At 37.7% G+C, this 24,126-nt stretch overlaps 1 protein-coding gene across 4 annotated transcripts; it reads right to left on the bottom strand.

Annotated features, from left to right (window-relative positions):
• Positions 1-153: 153 nt before the first annotated feature.
• On the bottom strand, positions 154-23,136 carry malt3 (MALT paracaspase 3). Of its 4 annotated transcripts, XM_066701821.1 has the most exons (16): positions 22,950-23,136; positions 21,956-22,112; positions 18,316-18,442; positions 18,057-18,181; positions 16,815-16,953; positions 16,298-16,473; positions 15,771-15,867; positions 14,748-14,783; positions 14,147-14,350; positions 9,594-9,771; positions 9,066-9,140; positions 8,687-8,814; positions 6,679-6,828; positions 5,053-5,207; positions 2,264-2,383; positions 154-1,929 (listed from the first exon to the last, which is right to left on the bottom strand). In XM_066701821.1, exons 3-16 carry the CDS (start codon positions 18,332-18,334, stop codon positions 1,537-1,539), a joined length of 1,995 nt encoding a protein of 664 aa, XP_066557918.1. In that variant the 5' UTR covers positions 18,335-18,442; positions 21,956-22,112; positions 22,950-23,136; the 3' UTR covers positions 154-1,536. The 4 variants fall into 4 exon arrangements, with proteins under 4 accessions (XP_066557918.1, XP_066557916.1, XP_066557915.1 ...); XM_066701819.1 differs by lacking the exon at positions 18,316-18,442 and having other exon boundaries at positions 21,956-22,109; XM_066701818.1 differs by lacking the exon at positions 18,316-18,442.
• Between the last annotated feature and the right edge of the window lie 990 nt (positions 23,137-24,126).

The raw sequence follows: 24,126 nt of genomic DNA on the forward strand, positions 1-24,126 counted from the left end.
AGTTTTGTGTAGTACATCTGTTCTGCACAATGAAATCAGATGAAAATGTTGAGTGAGTGCGAATACACATAAGTGATGTAAATGTCAATAGGTTATCGTCAAATATCCCCCCCCCCCCAACACACACAAAAACACCACACAGGAAAAACAAGCTTTTAAGGTTAACTTAGTAACTTTTATTTGTTTCCAGAAACAATCACTTGTCAACAAACCCTTGAATACAGAGTAGATACTGAACTGTATTTCTATGTAGTCTTATTTGATCAAAGGAAAGATACAGATAACATATTAACAATAATAAAAAAAATAGGAACAAAAATAAGAGAATTGCACCAGAAATATATAAATATCACCCACAAAACAAATGTACTAATGAGAACTGGTTATCCTAGGCGTTTTGGTTAGTAATATAATCACCTCTATCATTCCTCACAACATTGTGACACCCTAGCATTTGCAACACATGAATATGAATATACACAAATGAAGATATAAAGGAGTCCAAAGCAACCACCGTTAAGTACAGCTCATGTCTGAAAACGCATTAAAATGATGAACTGCATTATTATATTTTTTTATGCTTGATTTCAGACATAGTTATTTAAGGGTTCTGAAAAGCAACATTACTCCTGGAATACTTTGCATGCATAAAATAAATCAAAGTACAGAAATGTATTAGTTTAAGCCCTCTGAAAAATGAGGATGTAAAGTTAACTCAAATACATACCGTTGTACAATGAAATCTATTCAATTATTAAATTGTCAAAACATTAATGAAACAGATTAAACAGAAAAGTTTGTCTGCCAAATTATAATAAATATATTCAACAAGCTAAACTGATTTTAATAGGAGCATTATAGTGTATGTCATGTATTCATATCTGAAAACATAAACACTAAAGTAATAACCAAATGCAAATTTATTTACATTAACAATTGTATTTTTCCTTCAGGACAAACTTGAATGGAATCCAAAGCGGAGTACATCCATACCATAAAAAATGTCACATATTGACTACTCATATGAAAGTATATTTCAGTATACTTTCTAAACTATACAAGTTTGTATATATTGATTCGTAACACTTTCCGAGCACTGTTAATCTGTTGGATGTATACTATTGAGGGGAAAACTTGAAAAATGTGTATTGCATTTAGCACTCATAAAACCTATTGAGTTTGTGAAGCAACTAATTATAAATACCATCAAAGCAGACCATTTAACCAGTGACGAAAATCTGAAACATGACAGATAGATCAGTTACAGCATTTCATTTTCGAACATACTGTTTGAAAAGCCATGTACATATGTAGTAGTAGAAGTGATGCAGATTTCCTTGGCTACACTTCCAACAATAGTTTAACAGTTTTTAGATTTTTTTTAATCTCCCAAGACGTCGAACGCTACGATATCCACAAGAAACACTGTGAGCGATGCTTCGGTGCCATTTCCCAGTGTCATGAGCGGACCAGTCCCAAGGGTGCCCCAGGGGAATGGCGAGTGTACCCAGATATGTGCTGGGGAAAGTGTTAAAATCACAAGGTGCATTTGCTCTTCTGTCCCAGAGTCGGGTGTCCACAGTGTAAAAATTCGTTCTCGTCATTCTCCTCCGGCTCGTTGCTCTTCGCCAAGTGCCGTTTGGAGACAAGGTCCCTGGCGTTCTCCGCTTTGCGAGTGGAGGGGCGGCAGGGCTGGCCCAGGGGCTGCCGGGAGGGTGCTCTGCAGGGCTGCTTGTGCTCCACGCTCAGGAAAGTGGCGGCGGCGGCTGCCCTGCCCTCTCGCCCCGCAGGGCCCTCTGCCTGCCTCTGCCGGTGCAGTTCACATCTGGCCACCAAAGGCTTTCCAATGACCTCCTGCACACTTTCCACGATGCGTCGCATTTTTTCAGGGTGCGTATAATGCAAATCCACCTTGATCACCAGAGGCGTCTACGAAAACACAGACATGCACACATACAAAGATGATTAGTAAACCACTATTATTTATATTCTTTATAGTGTTACCTAAACCATCTCAGGCCAATGCAGCATAATAATAACTATTTTCAAATGCTAACCCTTCACAAGTCTAAAAAGGCTTTAAATTTACATCTCAACATAATACAACACATTGGGGTGTGACGTCAAATAGATTAATGGGAGATTATGATCATCTCTTGTAATACATCAATATCTGATTCACTGTAATTTCACCACTAAGAAAGTAAATGTACTTCTCTAAAGCAACGTACTATAGTTAACTGGCTCACTAATGGTGAAATACCTTTAGTTTCTGGAGGCCGCATAGTCTTAAACTGCAGTCTGGTTTATCAGGACCGCTCATAAGCAAGGAATCCACTGCATCCGACCTGCTTGCACTGTTTGAGAAGACATCGTCCATTGCCTGCACAGGGAGGACGGGTGAAAATGCAGTTTAGTACCAATGGCAATGGTGATTACATGGCTTTAGCGAAGAACGAGGACTTAAAATAAACATTAGGGTTGTTGCAGTTCGTCTCAATCACCTAGAATAGTGCAAGTCAGGTAACGTTCAAACTATGTACAAAAACAATGTTATTGTGACTTGGAGGACCATGGTTGATCATACATTTTTTTGAAAAAGAAAATGAGATATAAGACTGTGTACTCTATTTATTGAAACTAATATTTACACTCACCTAAAGGATTATTAGGAACACCATACTAATACTGTGTTTGACCCCCTTTCGCCTTCAGAACTGCCTTAATTCTACGTGGCATTGATTCAACAAGGTGCTGAAAGCATTCTTTAGAAATGTTGGCCCATATTGATAGGATAGCATCTTGCAGTTGATGGAGATTTGTGGGATGCACATCCAGGGCACGAAGCTCCCGTTCCACCACATCCCAAAGATGCTCTATTGGGTTGAGATCTGGTGACTGTGGGGGCCAGTTTAGTACAGTGAACTCATTGTCATGTTCAAGAAACCAATTTGAAATGATTCAACCTTTGTGACATGGTGCATTATCCTGCTGGAAGTAGCCATCAGAGGATGGGTACATGGTGGTCATAAAGGGATGGACATGGTCAGAAACAATGCTCAGGTAGGCCGTGGCATTTAAACGATGCCCAATTGGCACTAAGGGGCCTAAAGTGTGCCAAGAAAACATCCCCCACACCATTACACCACCACCACCAGCCTGCACAGTGGTAACAAGGCATGATGGATCCATGTTCTCATTCTGTTTACGCCAAATTCTGACTCAACAGAAATCGAGACTCATCAGACCAGGCAACATTTTTCCAGTCTCCAACTGTCCAATTTTGGTGAGCTTGTGCAAATTGTAGCCTCTTTTTCCTATTTGTAGTGGAGATGAGTGGTACCCGGTGGGGTCTTCTGCTGTTGTAGCCCATCCGCCTCAAGGTTGTACGTGTTGTGGCTTCACAAATGATTTGCTGCATACCTCGGTTGTAACGAGTGGTTATTTCAGTCAAAGTTGCTCTTCTATCAGCTTGAATCAGTCGGCCCATTCTCCTCTGACCTCTAGCATCAACAAGGCATTTTCGCCCACAGGACTGCCGCATACTGGATGTTTTTCCCTTTTCACACCATTCTTTGTAAACCCTAGAAATGGTTGTGCGTGAAAATCCCAGTAACTGAGCAGATGAAATACTCAGACTGGCCCGTCTGGTACCAACAACCATGCCACGCTCAAAATTGCTTAAATCACCTTTCTTTCCCATTCAGACATTCAGTTTGGAGTTCAGGAGATTGTCTTGACCAGGACCACACCCCTAAATGCATTGAAGCAACTGCCATGTGATTGGTTGGTTAGATAATTGCATTAATGAGAAATTGAACAGGTGTTCCTAATAATCCTTTAGGTGAGTGTAATTTGAACTGTTTTCTACATGTGCATCATAATTTATAACCTCTAGAGGTCGCCATGTTACAAGCTAAAAATAGGAATGTACAGGCAGGACTGAAACTGACAATGTTTTCATCAGTGGGCACCTGCAAATATTACTTGCCAGAATGAATACTTGCTGAAGTGGTGGTTTCAAAATCCCTTGGCCTTGTGCCATGTCTTTTTCATGCCTGTTTTAACTGTTGCGTACTTGTAGCTGTAATCCAATTTTATTGATTTAAGTTGATATTTTTTCACAGAAATAAATTAGTGTAAAATTATATTTTCTGAATCTAGAATGAAGAGACAACACTGCATATCTAAAAAAAAAAAAAAATTGTTCAAGCTTCTGTAAATGTATTAAATTCACCCAACCTCAAAGCAGGAGCTTTCCTCACATTCTACAACTTAGAGTTTAGGTTATATTACGAGAACTTAAGATATTTTTTAGGAACAATTTTGAGCAGAATCCAATCTATGTGACCAACTTAAAGTAAAGCAATTGTAAACAGTGGTCAGAAATGATGAGCGTGTGTTACAGAGGAGCAGAAGCACAAAGCCAAACAACAGGGGGCTTACCCATACGAGACGGGACAAATTTCACTGTCATTTCTGAAATGGAACGACGTTTCAAGCGGAACTAACATGAACAAAAATGTAGCTAACCACTTTGGCCCATGGGAGGCTTAAATGAGTGGTTAAGGGAGGCTTAAGATACCGTTCAGTAAAAAGCTGCAGAGGAAGTGTGTGTGTGTGTTTTGGGCGGGGGGGGAATACAGTCATCTGGATGTTCCTTTAACCATTGCACCTCTGGAACTGGTGGGCGAATACAGACGCTGTGGTTTAATGGATTGTCTCTCATAGCATGTGGCTCTCTTAGCCTTGAAAGTTGATTAAGTTGTAGGTGTTCAGAAGCTGTGTCATGCTGACTCCTTTGTGCTTTTTAGATATTTTTTCCTCTCCTTTTAGCAACTCACAGAGTCCACAGCAACTCTCCACATGGGCTTTGTATGAGCAACAACACATCCCTTCAACGGACCCTCTTATTCACAATGAAAACGAAATTCAGACTGGAAGACTGGAGGGCAAATGCTTTTATTAGATCCCCCCCCTGCCCTCACCCAGGTCTTCCATAAAAATCTATCGATAGCCCCCTTCAGGACGTCCCCAGCAAAGTGCACTCACCGGAATGCTACGCAGATTGACACTGCAGTCCATGGCTGTGGGGGGGGTTCTCTTCACCGTGGCGTACATGATCATGACATTGGAGAACAAGGCAAAAAAGCTCAGCTCAACCTCAACCCCGCAGGCGAAGCTCAACAAGCGTCTCTCCGGCAGCTCTGTAAAAACCATTCAGACACAAGGTCACGTCAAATAGCTGATATACAATGCACAAGCAATCATCGACAGGGTGGTTTTCCCCCTCTGTGAGGGAATTTTCTTTCCCTGGACAAAAGCACCAAGTTTGAAAGATGTTGCCATTTACATTGAACACAAAATGCTCATTGCGGACTGAGCCATTACAACTGAATACAAAACTGTCATTCGCGAGTTTGCATTATTGCAAGTGAAAAGCTACATTTTATTTGTGCACTTTCATTTTAATTGTTGTCATGTTCTCTACAGAAACTCAGGGAGGTTTGAGAACACAGTGGCTGGTGCAGTGTTTCTCGTCTTCATTAAAACCCAAGTCTGCAATCTATATGAATTACCTCTCTCCCCCATGTATTTACAGAGCTGTCAGGTGGCTACCAAGTTCTATTTCTAACAGTGGAAAAAAGTAAAACAGAAAATACAAAAAGAGGAAGCTAGCTTTGAGATAGAAAAAACGAAAGCGAATGAAGATCCTAATTTCATGTCTGAATAGAAGCCAAATGCAAAGAGAGGGACACATACCATTACATTAAAATATTGAAGTCAATTGCAAATTCTATATGGAAAACTTGTTATTTGTAGTACCATTTCAAATATTTGCAAGAAGACTAATGGGCCTATAGTTCTTCAGATCTTTGTCTCCTTTCTTGTGAAGGAGGATGACAGTTGTGTTGTTCCATTTATCTGGGATTTGTTTAACTCTTAAGAGTTTGTGAAAAGGATTGCAAGAATTTTCTCTAGTTCTTCTCCAGCTTCGTTTAGGATCTATACTATGATTCCACCATCTTCAAAATGTTCCACTATCTTCTTTATGGCATAGCCTACCTCTTCTGCAACCACCTCCTTCACTTGTGTTTATTTACTCCTATCACCAATACCATATAGTTTAATGTTGAATTCTTCCACTCTCTGGATAATCGGATCTCTGGTTTTGATTATTGTACCATCACTATTTGTCAGGGCAATACAATTATATATATTACAACAATATACTATACATCTACGCACATATCTATCCACACATGATCACTGACAAAACTATCTCAACTATCTAACTAACTCAAATACAATGCTATGAATACATATTACGTTGTGCCTAGGTTGTAAATCAAAATAAAATCTACACCCTCCTTTCTGTATGCAAACTATACTGTAAGTCATTTAGATTGTAATAAAAATCCACTAAAAAGACACTGACGCAAAAAGGGCAATTCCAAAGCTGACGACCCTGGCGTTCCAGAGAAAGTGTCTGGGCCGATAAATACACATAACACCTGAAGGGACTCTTTGTTTCAGATGCTGCAGAAGAATGGAGAGGGAGAGAGGGGATATAGGGAGAAAAGAGGGACTGAATGGTAGGAGGGAACAGCTTGGTGAAGAGAGCAATGAGTAAAGCACCAGGCTTTGAAACTGACTGACGTAATGACATGGCCTCACCGTTGGCCTGTCTCCAATACAGGTTTCTGAGCTGCAGCTCCACTGTGTGTCCTGTATTGCAGAAGTCGTCGGTCAGCGCCCGGGGGTCCTTTAGTGTGTGCTTGATCTCCATCACCTGCCTCCCAGTGATGAGTGGGTCTCTCCCTAGATCTGCAAATGTGAAGAAATGTCAGGCAAGTTCAAATGTAGTGCACAAGCAGAGTCATTTGGAGAGTGGAATCTGGTTCATTTCTGTGCCTCCTCCCATGCAATCTCAAAACTGTATGTGGTTATATATTAAGAAAAACCACAATGTGCATGGTAGTCTTATCAGTGAAACAGTCACAGTCAAACTACATAAACAATACAGACTTTATTATATTGCCGTTTAGTTAAATTACTAATAAAAAGATTATCTATATTAAAAGGTAACCAATGTCTTCCTGCTTAAGCCTTACAGTTGCACTGGATTTTCTGTGTCAAGGATGTTGTTTACGACTTCCATCATACATAAATGTTTATGAGTTTCATGTCTTTCTCTTTTATCATCAAACCAAATGTGAGCAGAAAAACAAATGCAACATGCAGAAAATGCTTTTATGATAGCCTTTCACATTTCTGGGATAATAGGCATGAAAGAAAGACAAACCCTGAGGACTATTTCCGGACTGGTTTCCATAACAATAAATCTATCAAACACAAAATGGGAAGTGACCCTCCAGTTAAAGAAACATGAAGGAGGAGTTTCAGGGCCAGATTAAATCAAAACTTTGACCCACCCGCTAATAGCAAACTAAAAACCTGTACATCATAGCGGTTACATTTCTGATTAGGAGAAAGTGGCATCTGACTAAAAATGCAGCTGTAACTGAGTACATTTCTGTAGTTTTCTATTAGCGGGTGGGTCAAAGTTTTGATTTAATCCCAGCCTCAGACTCTGCAGCATATAGGACATTAAACTGAACCATATCAGTGTTTTACAAATGAAATGGGAACACAATCAGTTCAAGGGGTGTTTTCCATATTATTTTCAATTAATAAAATAGGACACAATTTCAAATACTAGTTTTTCGATTGCATGCTTCAAAGCTCAACACCAATGAATGAGACCAACAGGGGTTTTAATGTTTATATAATCCTTAATTTGCTCCCCTCCTATTTCAGTAGTTAAATATCAATACAGATACAGTACAGTTACAATTCGGGGGAAAGAGGACACGGAAAAGCAGCCAAAGTTATAAATAAGCACTGGTGGATTCACCATAGGAAATATGTGTCACAAATATCTCAATTACGATCACCACATTACTGTCTGCATGTCAGTGGCTGCTTGCCTTACACTAGAGTGTACTCTGAGCTGCACCTGAAGTACTATATATAGGTAGTTAGCAGGTCCATTTGCTAGCATTGTACCAGAAACCTGTGATTTTTACTGGGCCTATGTGCTACCCTCTGCCAGGCAGGGCGCTTTGCCTTTTTGAAAGTTCCAGGCTGAAGTTGTGGCGGAGCAGCTGCTGCAAGTCCCGAGGTCAGGCGCTCTCACATTTCTGCAGCTTGGAAGCCAACACTGGTGTGAATTTCCAGGGAATGAGCTCACCATTTACGCAGCTCGGTACATACAAAGCCCAGTCGTGTTACCAAGAGACCCGGCAAACAACAAAACAACTCCTGCCCCCAAAAGCCAAGCCAAGAGGTCGAGTCAGCCTTGCGGTTCCACCTTGGGGAGGCAACAGGGGTGACCGCAGGAATGTCTTGCCAGTCAGGTCATTTGTTTTGATTGTTCGTAAAGCTGTTGCGCATTTTAACATATTTAAAGGCGCCACCCAAATCAGAAAACAGAGTTATTATCCATAAATTGTATAACCCTGTATCACATAAATCTTATTTTCTTTATATTGTACTGTGTTTATTCTTTATATTGTCTCTATATTGTACACAGTGATGCCTCTCCAAGTCAAAACAGCGCTGCGCTCATGGGGAATGCGAGTGTTGTTGTTGTAGAGGGTCTGGTGGGGCCTTGCGAACTTACCCTCCAGCACCTGATCAAGAACGTGAGTAACTTTCTCCGGCAGCAAGATGTGTTTGTTGAGGTACTTGGTGAAGATGCCGGAGCTCCTCTCTCCATCCTGCACCTCATACGCCTCAGCATCTTCACTCCTGGATCAACAAGACACACGGACACGCCACCACACGCTTGGGATGAGCAAAATGTATCAATATTAAATAATTTCCCACCATGAATGCTTTGGAAATGAAACAAATAAATATGTTGTTAATGAGGTAAAAGTAAAATCTGTGTAAACAGTTATATTTCTGATTCTGATACATTTCAGAAACTGTAAAGAGATATAGATAGACAGAGGTACAGATGGATACTGAAACAGTTCTGTTGTTCTTTCCTTACTTACGTGGCATATCCATATACTGTATTGCCCAACGGTGCCAGTGACCTGATCTCAGATGGAACACACCCCTGGTTATACCTTTTGAAAAGAAAATAGGATGTTAACGAGTAATTTTACACACACATTATCTAGCCGTAGAATCATGTCTGTTTTGCTTCAGATATACTTCTTGTTATTATATGAAATAACTGGACACAAATGACTAATTTGCACAACCATCACCAACATTTTACAGATAGCTTTTTGGTGTGAAACGTGCATTAACAGTGTAATGACTGAGTGTTAGTACTGATATTAAATGGGCACATAAAGAGCAAGATGATGTAAAAAAGCAAACAACATTCTATACAATGCTGCAATAGTTTAAGACCATAAAACATTGAAGGCATGTAGGAACTGACCTTAAGCAACTTAACTCAAGCAGTTATATTATCCCCACTTGTTTGTTTATTTAAACAAGCATGATATGGGTGTCACATAGAAATCAAGCAAGGATAATTAATTTTGCTCCTCAGTAGTACTGTCACATACCATTTTCTGCAAGTGTCCAACAAGACCACATTCAGTGCAGTGTGCTTCTCCTGCATGCTCTGCATTACTCTTTGCACACCAAGACAGTTCTCCCGTCTATAGGGCTGGGGTGCATCAATGGGAACCAAATAGTTTCGTCCTGAACATTCATAACCATGACCTGCATAGTAGAACAAAGCTGCAGGAGCATCGGAGTGTCAGAGAGAAAACAAAAACAAAAACAAAATTAATGTCTACATACACACACATACAAAGACATATACATAAATTTTTCCAATGCAGCATTGAGAATATAAAATACTCCTTAAAATGAAACTGTATCAAGTAATGTAATCATAATGTATCTTTGTTGGAAAGACAACCTTAGAAGACTAATCTTAAATATGTGCATTTGCAACACAATTTGTTATATTTGACTATTTATGGATTATCTACACATACAAGGATATCATGTCAAGAAGAATTATAGAAGGTCTGACAGTTCACCCTGATGACTGATATAAAACAAGAGTTTGTGGTAGATTATTAGATAAGTAAGAATTTCACCCACTGCTTAGAAAGGAGAGGGGGAGCATGTGATCTTAAAAGCTATAAATAGAGAATGGAAAAACACTTTAATTCTTTTAAAAAGAGGAAACAAGTATGAGGAAATGGAATAAGACATTACTGATAATCCAAATCTGCAGCCAAGCTGGCAGACTGACTTGACAGGACCTTTTAATATGACTTTACTTTAGATGTGTATCGACAGACTAAATAGAACCTCATTCCCCTTTCTCTTTTCTCTGTATTAGCCACAGGGTGATGCAAATATAACCTCCAGACCGGCGCGAGGCTGAATAAATCAGGTTGCCAAAGCTTGAGACATAATGTAAATAAACTGTCAGTACAGTTTGTCCCCTTTAAACATTAACACTTAGATTATTTATGGACAATAATTTATGGAAACCCATTCAATCTTGGTAGTATATTGAATTCCTGAAGAAAATTAACTTGAAAAAAACAAGAGACTCCACAGTCAAATTGTGTTGACTGGCCAAACAGAGAGTGTATAAACAGAAAGCAACTAGAGAAAACTCTAGAAGCAAGAAGCATCTTTACTCATATGTCCTGCCAAAGCAATCAGTATGTTGAAAGCTTACAAAAAGCCTGTTGGAAAGGAAGTCGTCAAAATAATGCTGACAGGACTGGATTATACTGAGCATTCTCATGAATAAAAATAAATAATTGGGAGAATTACATATTTCAACATGACAACAGATTAGTTTCGTATGAATGACAAAACCTAAAATATTAAAGCATTATGGTTTTATGATTTATTTTAAATTAGAAACATCTTGCCTAATCTTATCGTTTGGTCTCGTATTGTAAGGAAAATGGGAGGTACATTTTCTAGAAAGTGTTAGATATTAAGTGATGGTGAGGTATAGGTAAACCTGTTACAGCCTTGTTCATTACAGTGTGGAATGTTTTAACATGAACATATACAAGCCATTCTGGTACTAGCAGAAATAGAAAATGAATGACTATTGTTGGTTACTTTAGTTGGGGAAAGGCTATAATTACAGTACACAGTGTGAATGTGTGTGGCCTGACTGCTGGACACTGGGTGTTCTAGTTTGGAAAGGTGCGCCGAATGCTCACAACGGACAGGGTATTAGAATGAAAGCATATGATAATTTGAGATACAGACTCGCCTATATAAATATGGCATGTCCCCATACAGAAAGCAACATGTAGGAGGACCTCGTTTGGACCTTGGCTGCTCCATAGTAGTTTGTAAGGCTGGTAATAAACTTGTTTTGGACTAGTGACTAGACTCCCTTGCTGTATCCTGGAATCAATACATGTAAAGTTATGTAATTCAATGATTGCATTGAAATATGAAAAAGTATAGTTTCCATACAGTATATTAAACAATAATCCACTTTCAGAAAAAAATGGACCATGCATGTAGGATAATCAAACATTACTCTGTTAATTCCTGTAATACATAAAAAATAAAAATAAAAAAAAAGGGCTTGATCCTTAGTCACCGGATGGGCAAATCAGACCATAGTTACACTCCTAATGACAGCAGATACCGAACTAAAAGCAAATGAAAGACAGGAAGCCCAGGTGAAAAGTTTAACAGCAGTGTAAAGGTCAAAACGTTCAATACTTGAAAGGCAGTCATTGTGGCTCTCTGGGATTGGTGCATATTACATTCCTGTATTACAGTACGGATCAGTAGTTCAGCGTCACAGTCAGTATTAATTTCTTCTCCAGACACAAAGCTAATCCCAGCAGTTTAACTAGCATCCGTTTACTGAGATTAAGAAACCATGTCTATGCAAAGTTTTCATAACAATGCAGGGATCTTCATTTACAAACAAACCTAGATGATACAAAACAGACAGGCTGCAGCAGAGTTAAGACTTCATTCATTAGGCTTCATAATAATAGCGTTTGGAAGTTATGTGATTTTACATGACTGTTAAACCTGTTAGATCTAGGTGGTGTTTTGGATTGTATTGGAATATACAGCGTTCAGAATACAGCATTTCCATAGATTGTGTGCACACAATACGTAACACAAATTGTGATTTTATGTACAGAGGCAGAAACTCAAGCACATTAGAAACAACAAATGCCTGGAATTGTGTGCCCAGATATCTCAATGTTGATGCTTAAGTTGTAGTACTAATTTGCAGGGGGTGCAATTTGCCACTCTACAGAAAACACTCTCTGTGTCCACCACAACAAACTGGACATGATTGAATAGGTAGCCTATTAACATGTGTTGGATGTTTTACATCTTCTGGTGGTACTGATAATTAATGGAATAAGGGTAGACATACAAATAAATACTTTTTTTTTTTTTTAGCAGCTCTCAATAGAGGCGTCATGCTATATAATTACCCCTACGCTTCAGTCATTGCTATACATAGCAAGGCATGCAGCTTCCCCACATTAAAGAACTGAGCTTCTGTATTCTACAACTTATCTGCCATCTAAATCCAGAGACCAATAAGGCAGGCCAGAAACAAAAGAAAGCCCTTCTCAAGAGCTCCAATGGTTAAGAATAAACCAGCTCATGAAATTGGTGGTGGTGTCAGAAACTGTACATGAAAGGATTATTTACTATTTTTTATCTGTAAAGAAAATACTTAGTGGAAAAATCATGTTGGTTTTACTTCTTTGTTGTAATAGATAGATATCCCCTGGATTTCCCTGCCTTTAATACTTAACTTATCCTTGGGAATGGAATTCAGCGAAACATAATTTTCAAACCATTTTCATGGAAGTAGTTAAAAACAAATGGACATGATTTAATTATTAAACGTATCTTCCATTAGAAAGTGTTAACAGAATTATTCTTTACCCCAGTACACTATGCTATCTACTCTATAATTTCAACTCCAGCAGCAGTTTGAGAACATGATGTCGAACATGTTCGAAGTCACTCTGTATGCCAAGGCTATTGGGAAGTTTAAGGCATCTTGAATACTCAAAATGTACAAACTACTCAGGAAGTCTGTGAAGCATCACCATTAATTTCCAAGAACAGGTTTACAAGTTTAACAAAAGTTTAAAAAACCTCTCTGTGATTAATTCTCAGTCATTACATTAATAACAAGGACAAATTCTGGGTCAATTTCAGCTTAAAAACCATAGTGTTAGGCCCCACTTGTTTTAGACAAAATTATATGTACAAGGTGAAGCCTTCATTATTCCGAGATCGACCTCATTGGGTCACAAAACTACTGCAATACGAAGAACATTATTTTACGCGTTAAAGCCACAACCCCAGTTGAGGCCTATGGAAACAAACAGACTGGAAAAAGATGTTAGCTGCTTTATACAGATCTAAATCAAGAGATGTGAAATCCTGCAGAGCCTCTTTCTGTGGCAGCGACGTCACTGAAAATGTGAGTTTAACCAACGGGAAGTTAAAAAACAGAAATGACCCATCATATGCTGCTTCCATAAGACTGAAGAAAATGTATCTGTTTGTCTCACATTTTGAGATCAAACCTTTGGAGTGAAAAGCACCACCAAACCTTGCCTGTTGTGCATCTGTGGATACCCATAATGAAATAAAAAAAAAATCAGGCAAAATAAAAATAATAAATTAAAAATACTGCAGTACAAAAATAAAAAAATACACTGAACTAAAAGTGCTAAATTCAATTAAATGACATCAATGGTAAAAATATTTTGTGTACACATTTTTCCAAGCAAACAGACATTTCTTGCATATGCCCAAAATATCTTTAAATATAAAGCAATATGTTTTTATATTATATTGTATTACATTTTGAAATGTACTTCAATATATTTTGAAATATGTTGCTTCCAGCATACATTTTGATGTTCCAATAAAGGGTTCAGAGATTTTTTTACTGCAATCTTGCGCCTGACACGAAATGTACTTTCACAGCATAGTCTAATGGGGTTGTCCCAACGCCTGAAAATATATTTGTATTTGTGTTCCTCTTCCACATGGCATACCATGCTATATATTGCTCTTTTTTTGGTGGTGGGTTTTCTACAGTGCACCGTGCACTCACCGTACACTCCTCTGTTCAGGAGCTGTAGAAATGCATCAATGGCCGACAACATCTCCTGCTTGGTGAGGTCTAGCAGGGACACCACCCTAAATCCCAGCTGCTGCAGCAGGTTCGCTAGCTCGTGAACATCGATCATGGGTGCAATCAGGTTGGGGTGGTTGGAGTAATTCAGATTGCCAATCAGAATGGCCACTTTGTCAGTCGCTGTAAAACAAATGACTCCTTAAGTGAGGAGCAACACATTTTAACTCCATCTATCTAGACTCTTTACTACTTTTACTGCGTATCACCCTGGTTGTGTGCTAAGCAGTAAATAACTCCCACAGCTGCTTTTATATGAGCCTGCATCAGGTTTTACACCAAATGAATCCAGTGTCTATGCAGTAGGTGTTTTTTCTTTGTTTATTTAACAAAAGGCAGCTTCTGCTTAAAAGTGTTACTGGTAGACTACAACTGAACAATCTGAACATTTTTTTCTCAGGAGATGGATTACCCAGTAATGAATGCTACAATTAATAATACTACTAGGAAATACCATTAAGAATGCATGCATTTAAAAAAAAATAAAAAAAATCCTTTATTTGAAACTAATCAGACTTACCATAATATCTCTTTGCTGTGGCTTTATCAGGAAACACTATGGGGCAGCAGAAAAGAAGAAGAAAGCATGTGTGTGAAAGGATAAAATATAGGTCACAGAGCACAAAACACTTGTTCTTGTAATAAGATTTATAGACATCGATTGACCAAATGAGGAGACAAAGGAACAGCAGATAGCAAGTTAAGAGCTGGGGATCAAATCAAGGTCTTATAGTCCGCCCATTTCAACTTTTTCTTATCTTATTTTTTAGTGTGCCAATTTGTGAATGTTAAACCACACAGGACAAAGAGGAACCTTGAACTGTAAGGTGTTGGTTTCAGTTTTAATTTTCACTGATATAAAGTAGATGTCTTAGACTTCTTGATAATGGAAGAATGTGTTTTGTTTTTTATGCTAGGGAAAGTACCATTCCTCCTCTGTAGGACTGGAAAAACCCATTTAAAGGAATCATGTAGAAAAAGGGGAGGTTTTCTATTTAAGCATCAAGGAAGTTCTGACTTCTTTGGTATGTCACATTAAAAGAAAACAGGTTGGAAAAATCAATAAATGAATGTTTGATTCACTTGTTCTAATTAGAGTTCTAATTTTCCTTTTAAGCAAAAGGAACAAGTTTCTCCCACTTTAGAAAAGTATTTCTACCAGAACTGCTTATCTTTTGCTTGCTCGTGCTGGTTTCAGCTAGCTTATGTTTTCACCTGAATGACGCACAGAACGAAAGCAATGTGTTGACTGACTGGTGCCGGTATATTGCACTTTTGTATTGCTCTTATATGCTGTCGGGCATCTGCTAATAAATAAATAATAATAATATTAATAATATATTGCTCCAACTGTATCACAAGGCATTTTTGAATGCGTTTTATCCATGTAAGATATGCAGGATCTTATTACGATATCGACATGGTTGAACAATGCTACATATCGATGACAGAAATTCGTCAAGCCTAATGACATTCAAAATAGACTGCTGGTTTTCTGTGCTGCTCTCTGTCCCATAACAATGCTATTAATTTCTTTAGTTACCTATATTAACATCAGCTGGCTCGGTCCATGTCTCTTCCAGGACATTTGAAACGGAACAGAGGTATGTTCCATTGTGATCCTTATCTGCATTCTTGATCTAAACAGTGTTACAGAATTAAACATGAGCCAGGTATGTCACAGAGAGCACACAAACTACAGTTTTCTGGTTTACCCACAAAAACAAATATTGGTTACAGAACAACAGGTGTGATTAGCACATTTCTGACCTATAAATACCTATGAATCCAATTTCATCTCATCTTAAAAGTTAAAACATTTTAACTAGTGTTGTCATTTCTTAACTGCCTATCCATACTTCCGTGTTGGGTAGGTTTAGCAGCTGAACAAACAACACTGGGACACGGAGATGTCTTCCTGAACTGCACAAAGGACAAGTTTCCGTGGTTGATAAATCATCTCCATTTGGCATACAAAGACTTGGGTGGACCACATAAAAGGAACAGAGGGACTACTGCCCCCTTGGTCTAACTGTCCACTTTTAGTCAGTAACTGTCCAGTAGACTTACCATCAATAATTCTTTAGTCTCCCCCTGAACTGGGATGCCATTCTTATACCACTGATAGTGTGGAGCAGGGATTCCAAAGGCAGTGCACTGTAGCTTGAGTTCCTCACCATGCTTGACAGTGAGGGAACCAGGGTGCACCACAATCTGTGGCTCTCCAGTCCATGTCACAGGAACCGCTTCAAAAGCAGGGAGGAAGCAGGACAAACCTTGGGTCAATTCCCATAGTGAAAGTAACCTACTGCAGGTAATGTTTTGCTTGAATATTACATACAATCCACAGTGTGTAAAAGGGATGGGGGCCAACTGATTTTAAGGTAAGATAACATTTATGAAGACTTTCCTTTACAATTTAACTAGTAGGATGCAACCAGCTGAGTGGAAACTGTCTACACTATCAAATAAGTAGTTTTGCCGAATGCAAACCATTTGGCACTTTTTCATTTATTGCAGTGGGATATCAATTGAATGGACACTATCATAGTTTTGAAAAGTAACAAGTAACAACAGTGGTATTTACCTGGTCTTAAAATATCCCAGACTTTGACTTTAACCCATTCACTAAACACACAGTTACTGTACTGATCATTCACCCTGCATATGTAAACTTGGGTTTTCTTGGCAGCAATGACCAAATCTGGCAGATTACCACCAGGAACCTAAAAAACACACACACAAAAAAACACAAGATACATTAAATGTGTATTTCAGATGGTAAAGAATTAGGAAAAGCCAGTTGAGTGCTTAAGATTGGAAAGACATTTGTAAGGTAATGTACACCAAATACAACAGGTACACAATAGCGTCTTGCACAACAACGCACCCTGTCCAATTAACTCTCACTCACAGAAATTGATTATTAGATGAACTGGGCCCCGTGCCTCATACCTGGTTTAACTCATTCATGCTAATCAGCCAGAATCAGTTAATCTAAGTCAATTTAATTTAATTTAAAGTCTATCTCCTATGGTAACTTACTCATCTGGACTTTAAGCTTGGTTTGAGGAATGGAAACAGCCAGACTTTTGTCAAGTTATGCTGAAAACTAGCCAGCTACCAGGAACAGGGCCCTGAAGAACTACAGATTACATGTGACATTTGGTGGTGGAAAACATCTCTTACAAATCCTCAGATAAAATGGTAAAAATTATAAATTGCTAACCTGGAAGATGAAAGATTTAAACACTATGCACTGCAGCAACTGATTGCAAAGCTGACTTTCAAAGACACATAAATGTAGTTCTGTGGTATAATATTTTGAAAGTGAGAGGGATGAATGCTGCATTTGCTCACACACTGCTGGAAAGATGTCAGTTTTTGGCATGCTGTTGAGTCACATTACTTGGGAGGGATGACATGCCAGGGCAATGTGAATAGACAGTACACCAAAACTATCTGATTGTCTGAGGATTTTCTCCACAATCAGTAGTGCAATAATGACTGCTTTTTTCAGTTACTTTCAAATGCAATTATCTTTTTTGGCTGCATAGATTCATATGTCAGGGAAACACGATTATTATTATTATAATTGTTTTTCAAAAAATTAAGAGAAAACGTGTAGTGTAAGTGTATGTGTTTGTTTAAAAAAAAAAAAAAATATATATATATATATATATAGATAGATAGATAGATAGATATGCTAGTGTAACAAATAAAATTATGCTTTTATTAATTTCTTCATAATGTTACATATAAGTAAGTAAGGTGTGGAAGACAACACTGATGACAAACCACTTTCATGGAAAACAAAGTTATTTCTTACCTCTTCATTTTCTGACTGGAACCACTGATATTGTAGGGTGCTGGAGCCTATTGCTCGGCAACTCAGAGTGAGAGTGTAATTCAGTGGGACACTCGCAGACACTGGATGTTGTGTTATTACAATATCTGAAAGTGAGGTTAGAAAGAACCTGTCAGTTATTATATCTTAAGACCAGCACAGTAAATGTTCAAATGATTGAGTCATACAAGCACAATGTAGGCACAATCATTCCAGGACTAACAGAAATCAATTTACTCACCTGTTATCATGATTTGCATTGCTTTTCATTCAAACCAGAGCAGTTACATCACACAAACTCTGGCATGTAAATACACTTTCAATGCATTTTACTTTGCAGACAGTCATTCATTACTTCATTATACAATCTGATGAAAAAAAAATTGAAAGAAAATAAAAAAAGATCAAAATACAAATTTACAAATACACAATTTGTCAACATTGAGAAAAACAGCAACAGTAAAAACAGTCTAGGTATTGACAGTTTTGTCAGTTAATAACTTTCCTAAGCTAAGGAATAAGCTAAAGTAAATGTAATAATGGGCACATGTGCAGGAGGCCTTTCATATATTTATTTAGACAACTAGATGTTAAAAAACGAAAGAGCAAAGAGTTTAATGTACAAACATGTGGAAAAACAGTTACACACTGTTGCTGCAGCAGCTTAACTAGCAAAGCCTTGTAGTTAACATCTCAGACTTTTGGGGCTTGTTTGTTAATTTATCATTAAGTGTCAAAGTCTAATCTATTTTTAAGGTGTCTTATCTCATGGACTTTGCTGGAAGTACAGGGGGAGGGCATTTTTTAAAATCTGGGATGGATCAAAGCGAACAACAGAGGGGCATACAAGTGATCATGACCCTGACCAGAAACACAGGGAGGACATTTTAAGAACAGGGTGAAGCAGCAACATTGTGCATAAAAACAAATTATCTAGTCACTAGAAGTAATTGGTATAAATTATGTTACTTAAACAGCATTAAACAGCAAGTATTGGCTACAATTTTACATTTGAAGAACCTGATGTTCTGCTCTTTAACTTGCAGTACTTTCCAAATCTAAACCCAATGAGGGAAATCCTTGGCTGTGCATTTCCACACAGTAATACATTAAACCACTATTGCATAACCTGACATCAGAAAAACCTGTCTGAACTTGTGCTTTCTATTAGATTTACACCCACTGCCATTGTGTTGCCTCTTCATAACTGAAATCACACTGTCTATTCTGTCACAGGAACAACTGCTGAAAGTTAAAGAAGCACTTAAAGCAGTTCAATCTTGACTACAGACAGGAAATGACAGCAGTTGGCCAGTTTTTTTTTTATCTAGCATGTCTTTCCTGTTGATAATCCCTGTGTCATTCTGAATTCATCTGCTGACTCTGATTTTAATGCTATGAGTAAAAGTAGGAATCAGAGTGTATTGTAGTTTTTGAAATACATGTTCTTTTGTTATTTCCCTGTTTTTTCAACCATACGGACATTTCTGATGATACATAGCATAATCAGGGAATATTCATGAAATGTCCAGCCAATTCTTTGTAATTATGTAGGATTCCCAGGGTCTCTGAGTGTCGGCTGTCATTGAACATATATTAGATGTTAAAACACAAAGTACAGTCCATATATGTGTGCAAGACCAGCTTGGAGGGTGACTTTACCACTAATTATGCAAATCAGTAAAATACAGTTTCAACGTGTAAACTCTTTTCATAACCACCCCTGTACTTGCACTGTAACTAAGCTCCACATTTCACACATCAGTGTGATTTTTTTTGGTCAAAACACAAATAGTAGACACCACTTTGCTTCTTTCCTGCTCCCAAACTTGACCTGCCAAAGCATGCAGGATATTGTGAAGTGAATATCCATGCAGGGAACAACACCCTCTCATGCCTGAATTGTATCAGTGTTTATTTTTTCTTCTAATCAAAACATTCAATACATTTATAACAGGAATCAGTGCGAAAGAAAGGGTGTAACAATAATGAATGTCCAAATTTGTACCCATCGTTTTCTGAAGTTAACATGTATGACTTTGTTAAAGTTGAAACATGTATCACTGTTAACTCATGATTTTGTGTCTCAAAAGGCTCACTATGGTTCAAAGTAAATAAAAATAAAAACACACCAAGTGGTACATATTCAGAATTCAGTTATATTATTCTTGTACAGAAGAACACTTCTGATCTGTAGAAAACAAAAAGTAAAATAATTTCTTCCTCCCCCCCCCACAAAGTATTCGACCCAAGGAACGGAAATCAATAGATCTCTTCCGCAGTACAAAAAGTTGCCTGGAAAACGCAGTAGGTGGCAGCACTATGAATAAGCCCAATAAGAACTGGAAAACCAGATACGCTACTACAATACATATATAATAATATGAGCATTAATTTAGGAGGCAAGCAAATCTGGCCTTAAAAAGAACAAACAGAAGGAAAGACTGGATGGGACTTAAATGACTTTGGTATAAGCTACAAATAGAAAATTGCTGTAGATATACTTGAGAATTATTAGACTCACATCACAGTTATAACTTTATTATTTGGAGCTCTGAATATGAACATATTTTAAAAATGTGGGGGATCCTCTGACAGATACTGCTTGACTGTGTGGATTTTTGTCTCATCAAGAAATAGGCACAAATGGGAGCTATAGACTTAGGTCAGATGACCCCTTTTCAATGGTTAAATATACCTCTTCAGAGATGGTACATTACGTGAATTAATTCTTACAGCTGTCATTATGATGATGATACTGATAATGTGTATTATTATTAGGCCTATATATTTCCACACATTTAGAACTGATCATATTTAGTTTTGTTTCTGTTTATGGGTTTTTACTTTTTATTATAAAAACGTCATAGTTCACTGCCTATGCACACCTTTCGACAGGGAAGTGCAATTCTGGTGTATATTCTGTATAATTTTCAGTTTCACAATCAAAGTCAGATTCTGTGTTATAATTGATCAAAACAAACATCGATGCTGCCAGAATTATATCACCTACTAAGTGTAATAAATCAGGTGTTCTTATACATTAGTAAATATGGTATTTATCGTTCCATTCACAAAATACTTTGTAATAGGTTAAACTCGGATTCTGTGGAGCAGTAAGATTTTATTTCAGGTTGTACAACTTTTTGCATAATAAATTTGCCTGTTTAGGTTTTATTATTTGTGTATACTGTACTAAAACACTAGTCTGGTTGCCACTAATCCACCCTGCATAGGAGCATTTTTGCTCCTGCTAGCACCCTTCAATAATGAATAATCATTAAACATGAACAACAAATATCACCATACACCCATGATTATGTGGTATACCTAAGGAAAACTATATGTAAAAATATTACATTTACAGTTGGATAGCTGGCAAGAAAGCTGTTTTCAATCGTCTCCTACTTTTGATTTCCAGGGTCAAAGGATAAATGCCAATTTTCACCATGTTCAAAGTGACCGCTGGCTTAGAAATAGATAAGATTTTATCTGAACACTTGCTTCTGTCACTTGCAAATGTATTGGATATATACACATATTCCTTATTTAATGAAATTCAGAAAAGATTTACTATCATTTAAAAAACAAATCTTCCAATAATGGACACAGCAATGACAGACACTTTTTGCACCCAGACTACAATTTCACCATGTTGCAGAGACTTTGACATAAACAAAATGCAAGATTTGGACTCTTAGCATTTCACAATTATGGAATAAATCTGTTTTATATCTGCTATTTATCCTGGATTACCTTTAAGATAACTGAAGAGATCATGTTCCCTTGCTTACAGCTTTCACTGCCACTAAGAACCCATACATTAATGTATGCATTAACCAACAGTAACAACATAGCTTACCTAAATAGTCATAGCTTACCTAAATAGGGAGGTCCTTGACAAAGTGTAGTATCTTCCATTGAGTTTCTGCAGTGCAGGAAAACCGTGGTGTAGTTATATGAGCCAGCAGATTTCTTTCCAGTTACTGTATAAAAGTTCACGCTCAAACGCAGCTGGAGGTGTTCTGGAAAGCTCTGCTAGAAAAGACAGATAACAAAAGGCATATTCATATTCCCAACCATTTAATAATAGTAGTAGGTGTGACCTTCTTGCGTTTCCCCCGGTGTGTGAAACCTGCTGAGCTGGGCTCCCAGGTGTAACCAGAACAATTTTCAGTTCTCCTATAAAGGCCTATATATTATAGGCCTACACACACATACACACACACACTCAAACAAATATATTTATATATACACACACACACGTGTATATATAAACACAAATATACACACACACACATATATATATATATATATATATATATAAACACACACACACACATATATATGTACATATACATATACATATACTATACTATGTAGTCTATACTTACGTCAATTACTGGCTATATTATAAAGTGTTGAGAATCGGATTCCAGTTATAATCGAAAGAAGTATAGACAACTATTTCCACATACATTTAATAAGTGTGCCTATTCTGACGGGTGTCTTACATTTTGCATAAGTACATCAAATTGCTATTTGTTTGTGGTAAACGCGCATGACTTCTGTGCTCAGGTGTGAAAGCCTGGCCGCCACTGCCCGGCTGCGTGGCGCTCACTGACCTGCTCACCGGCTCTCCTTCCTCCCTCACTTTTACTTCTAGAGCAACTGTTACTGTACCATTCTTTGTATAATACTTATAAAACTACGAAATCGAATGTAAAATAAATACACAATTAAAACGTAATACTCCGATGTCGATGGCTGTTTTTCGTATGTAGAGAGAGAGAAATCTGAGATAGACTAACTTCAGTCTTTACTTCAGCGATATTAATTCGTGAACGTGTATCGGTCATCACCATAAAAACTCACCTGCAACACGAAAGAAGACGTTTTAAAAGCAAACGTGTACCGTGATCACAAATCAAAACACAAAAGGAGCGCGGATTCACCTGACATTAAAATCCTCCCCCAGCTGTGCATCGCCCCCTTAATCCCAGACAGGCAGACACAGAGCGGCGTCGCTCATGTTTTGAGTTCACGAAAAAGCCACTTTTCCGGAAGGCACTCCAGTGTCCCGTACAGTCTAGAATATAAGCGCAAACGTGTTATTTACGAGAATATTTATATTTATAAAATCACAGATTACGTTACGTTACCTATTTAAAATGTAAAAAAAACATATACAATATGATTGTCGCCACATAGCCACTTACAAAATATATTCGTTTGTCATTCTCCAATTGTGCCTATTTCCATGGGTTAGTTTGAAAGCTCATTCGTTATTTATTTATAACACCTTTATCTAATTGAGCCAAGTTTAGATCTGTTTTGTATGGTATACTGCTACTAGCTCAACATATACGATGAATCAAACAGCGCATATGGGCAAAGCGTGATGTATTAGAAATTGAAATCGAAAATCTACCACATTATACGGTATGGAAATAATGTAACATCCTCTGGTTTGAAGTTCACTGATTCCTATTACACGGGCGGAAACTGAGCACTCCACACACAAGTCACACACAAGTCACAGCTTCTTCATTTCCTTGTTAAGTTAACCGTACTAGCATGGATTTAACTTGTGGCTGATCTTGTGTGATGCAGACATACGCCGCCGGGTTTACTTAAAACCAATGTAAATGTCGACTAACTGGGTACCCTTCACATGCACAAACCATAAACCCAAACACAAACACCGCTTTGTGTGTTTGTTCATAATTAAAATGTTGCAATTGTCTATTATCTTAAAACATAAAAAACAACCACAACAAAAAACGATTTTACCTCACAAATCTCAAAATTAAAAACAGAATCCTATACCTTGTTGCTCTAAGATATTTTATTCACAAATATAGCTTTATATGGAATTAACTCTTGCCTTGTAATTTGTACAATGTTTCAATAATAACAAATGTATTCTAGTAAACAATATGCATCCTTCCTGAGTGAGACAGACAGATATAGACATAGATATAGTTCTTAAAATAATTATATTCAACAAACATTAAGTTACAATGTATCTAGTGAGCCAAACCATCTTCTT

This window comes from Amia ocellicauda, chromosome 4 (assembly GCF_036373705.1).
Source record: "Amia ocellicauda isolate fAmiCal2 chromosome 4, fAmiCal2.hap1, whole genome shotgun sequence".
In the NCBI taxonomy this organism is placed as follows: Eukaryota; Metazoa; Chordata; class Actinopteri; order Amiiformes; family Amiidae; genus Amia; species Amia ocellicauda.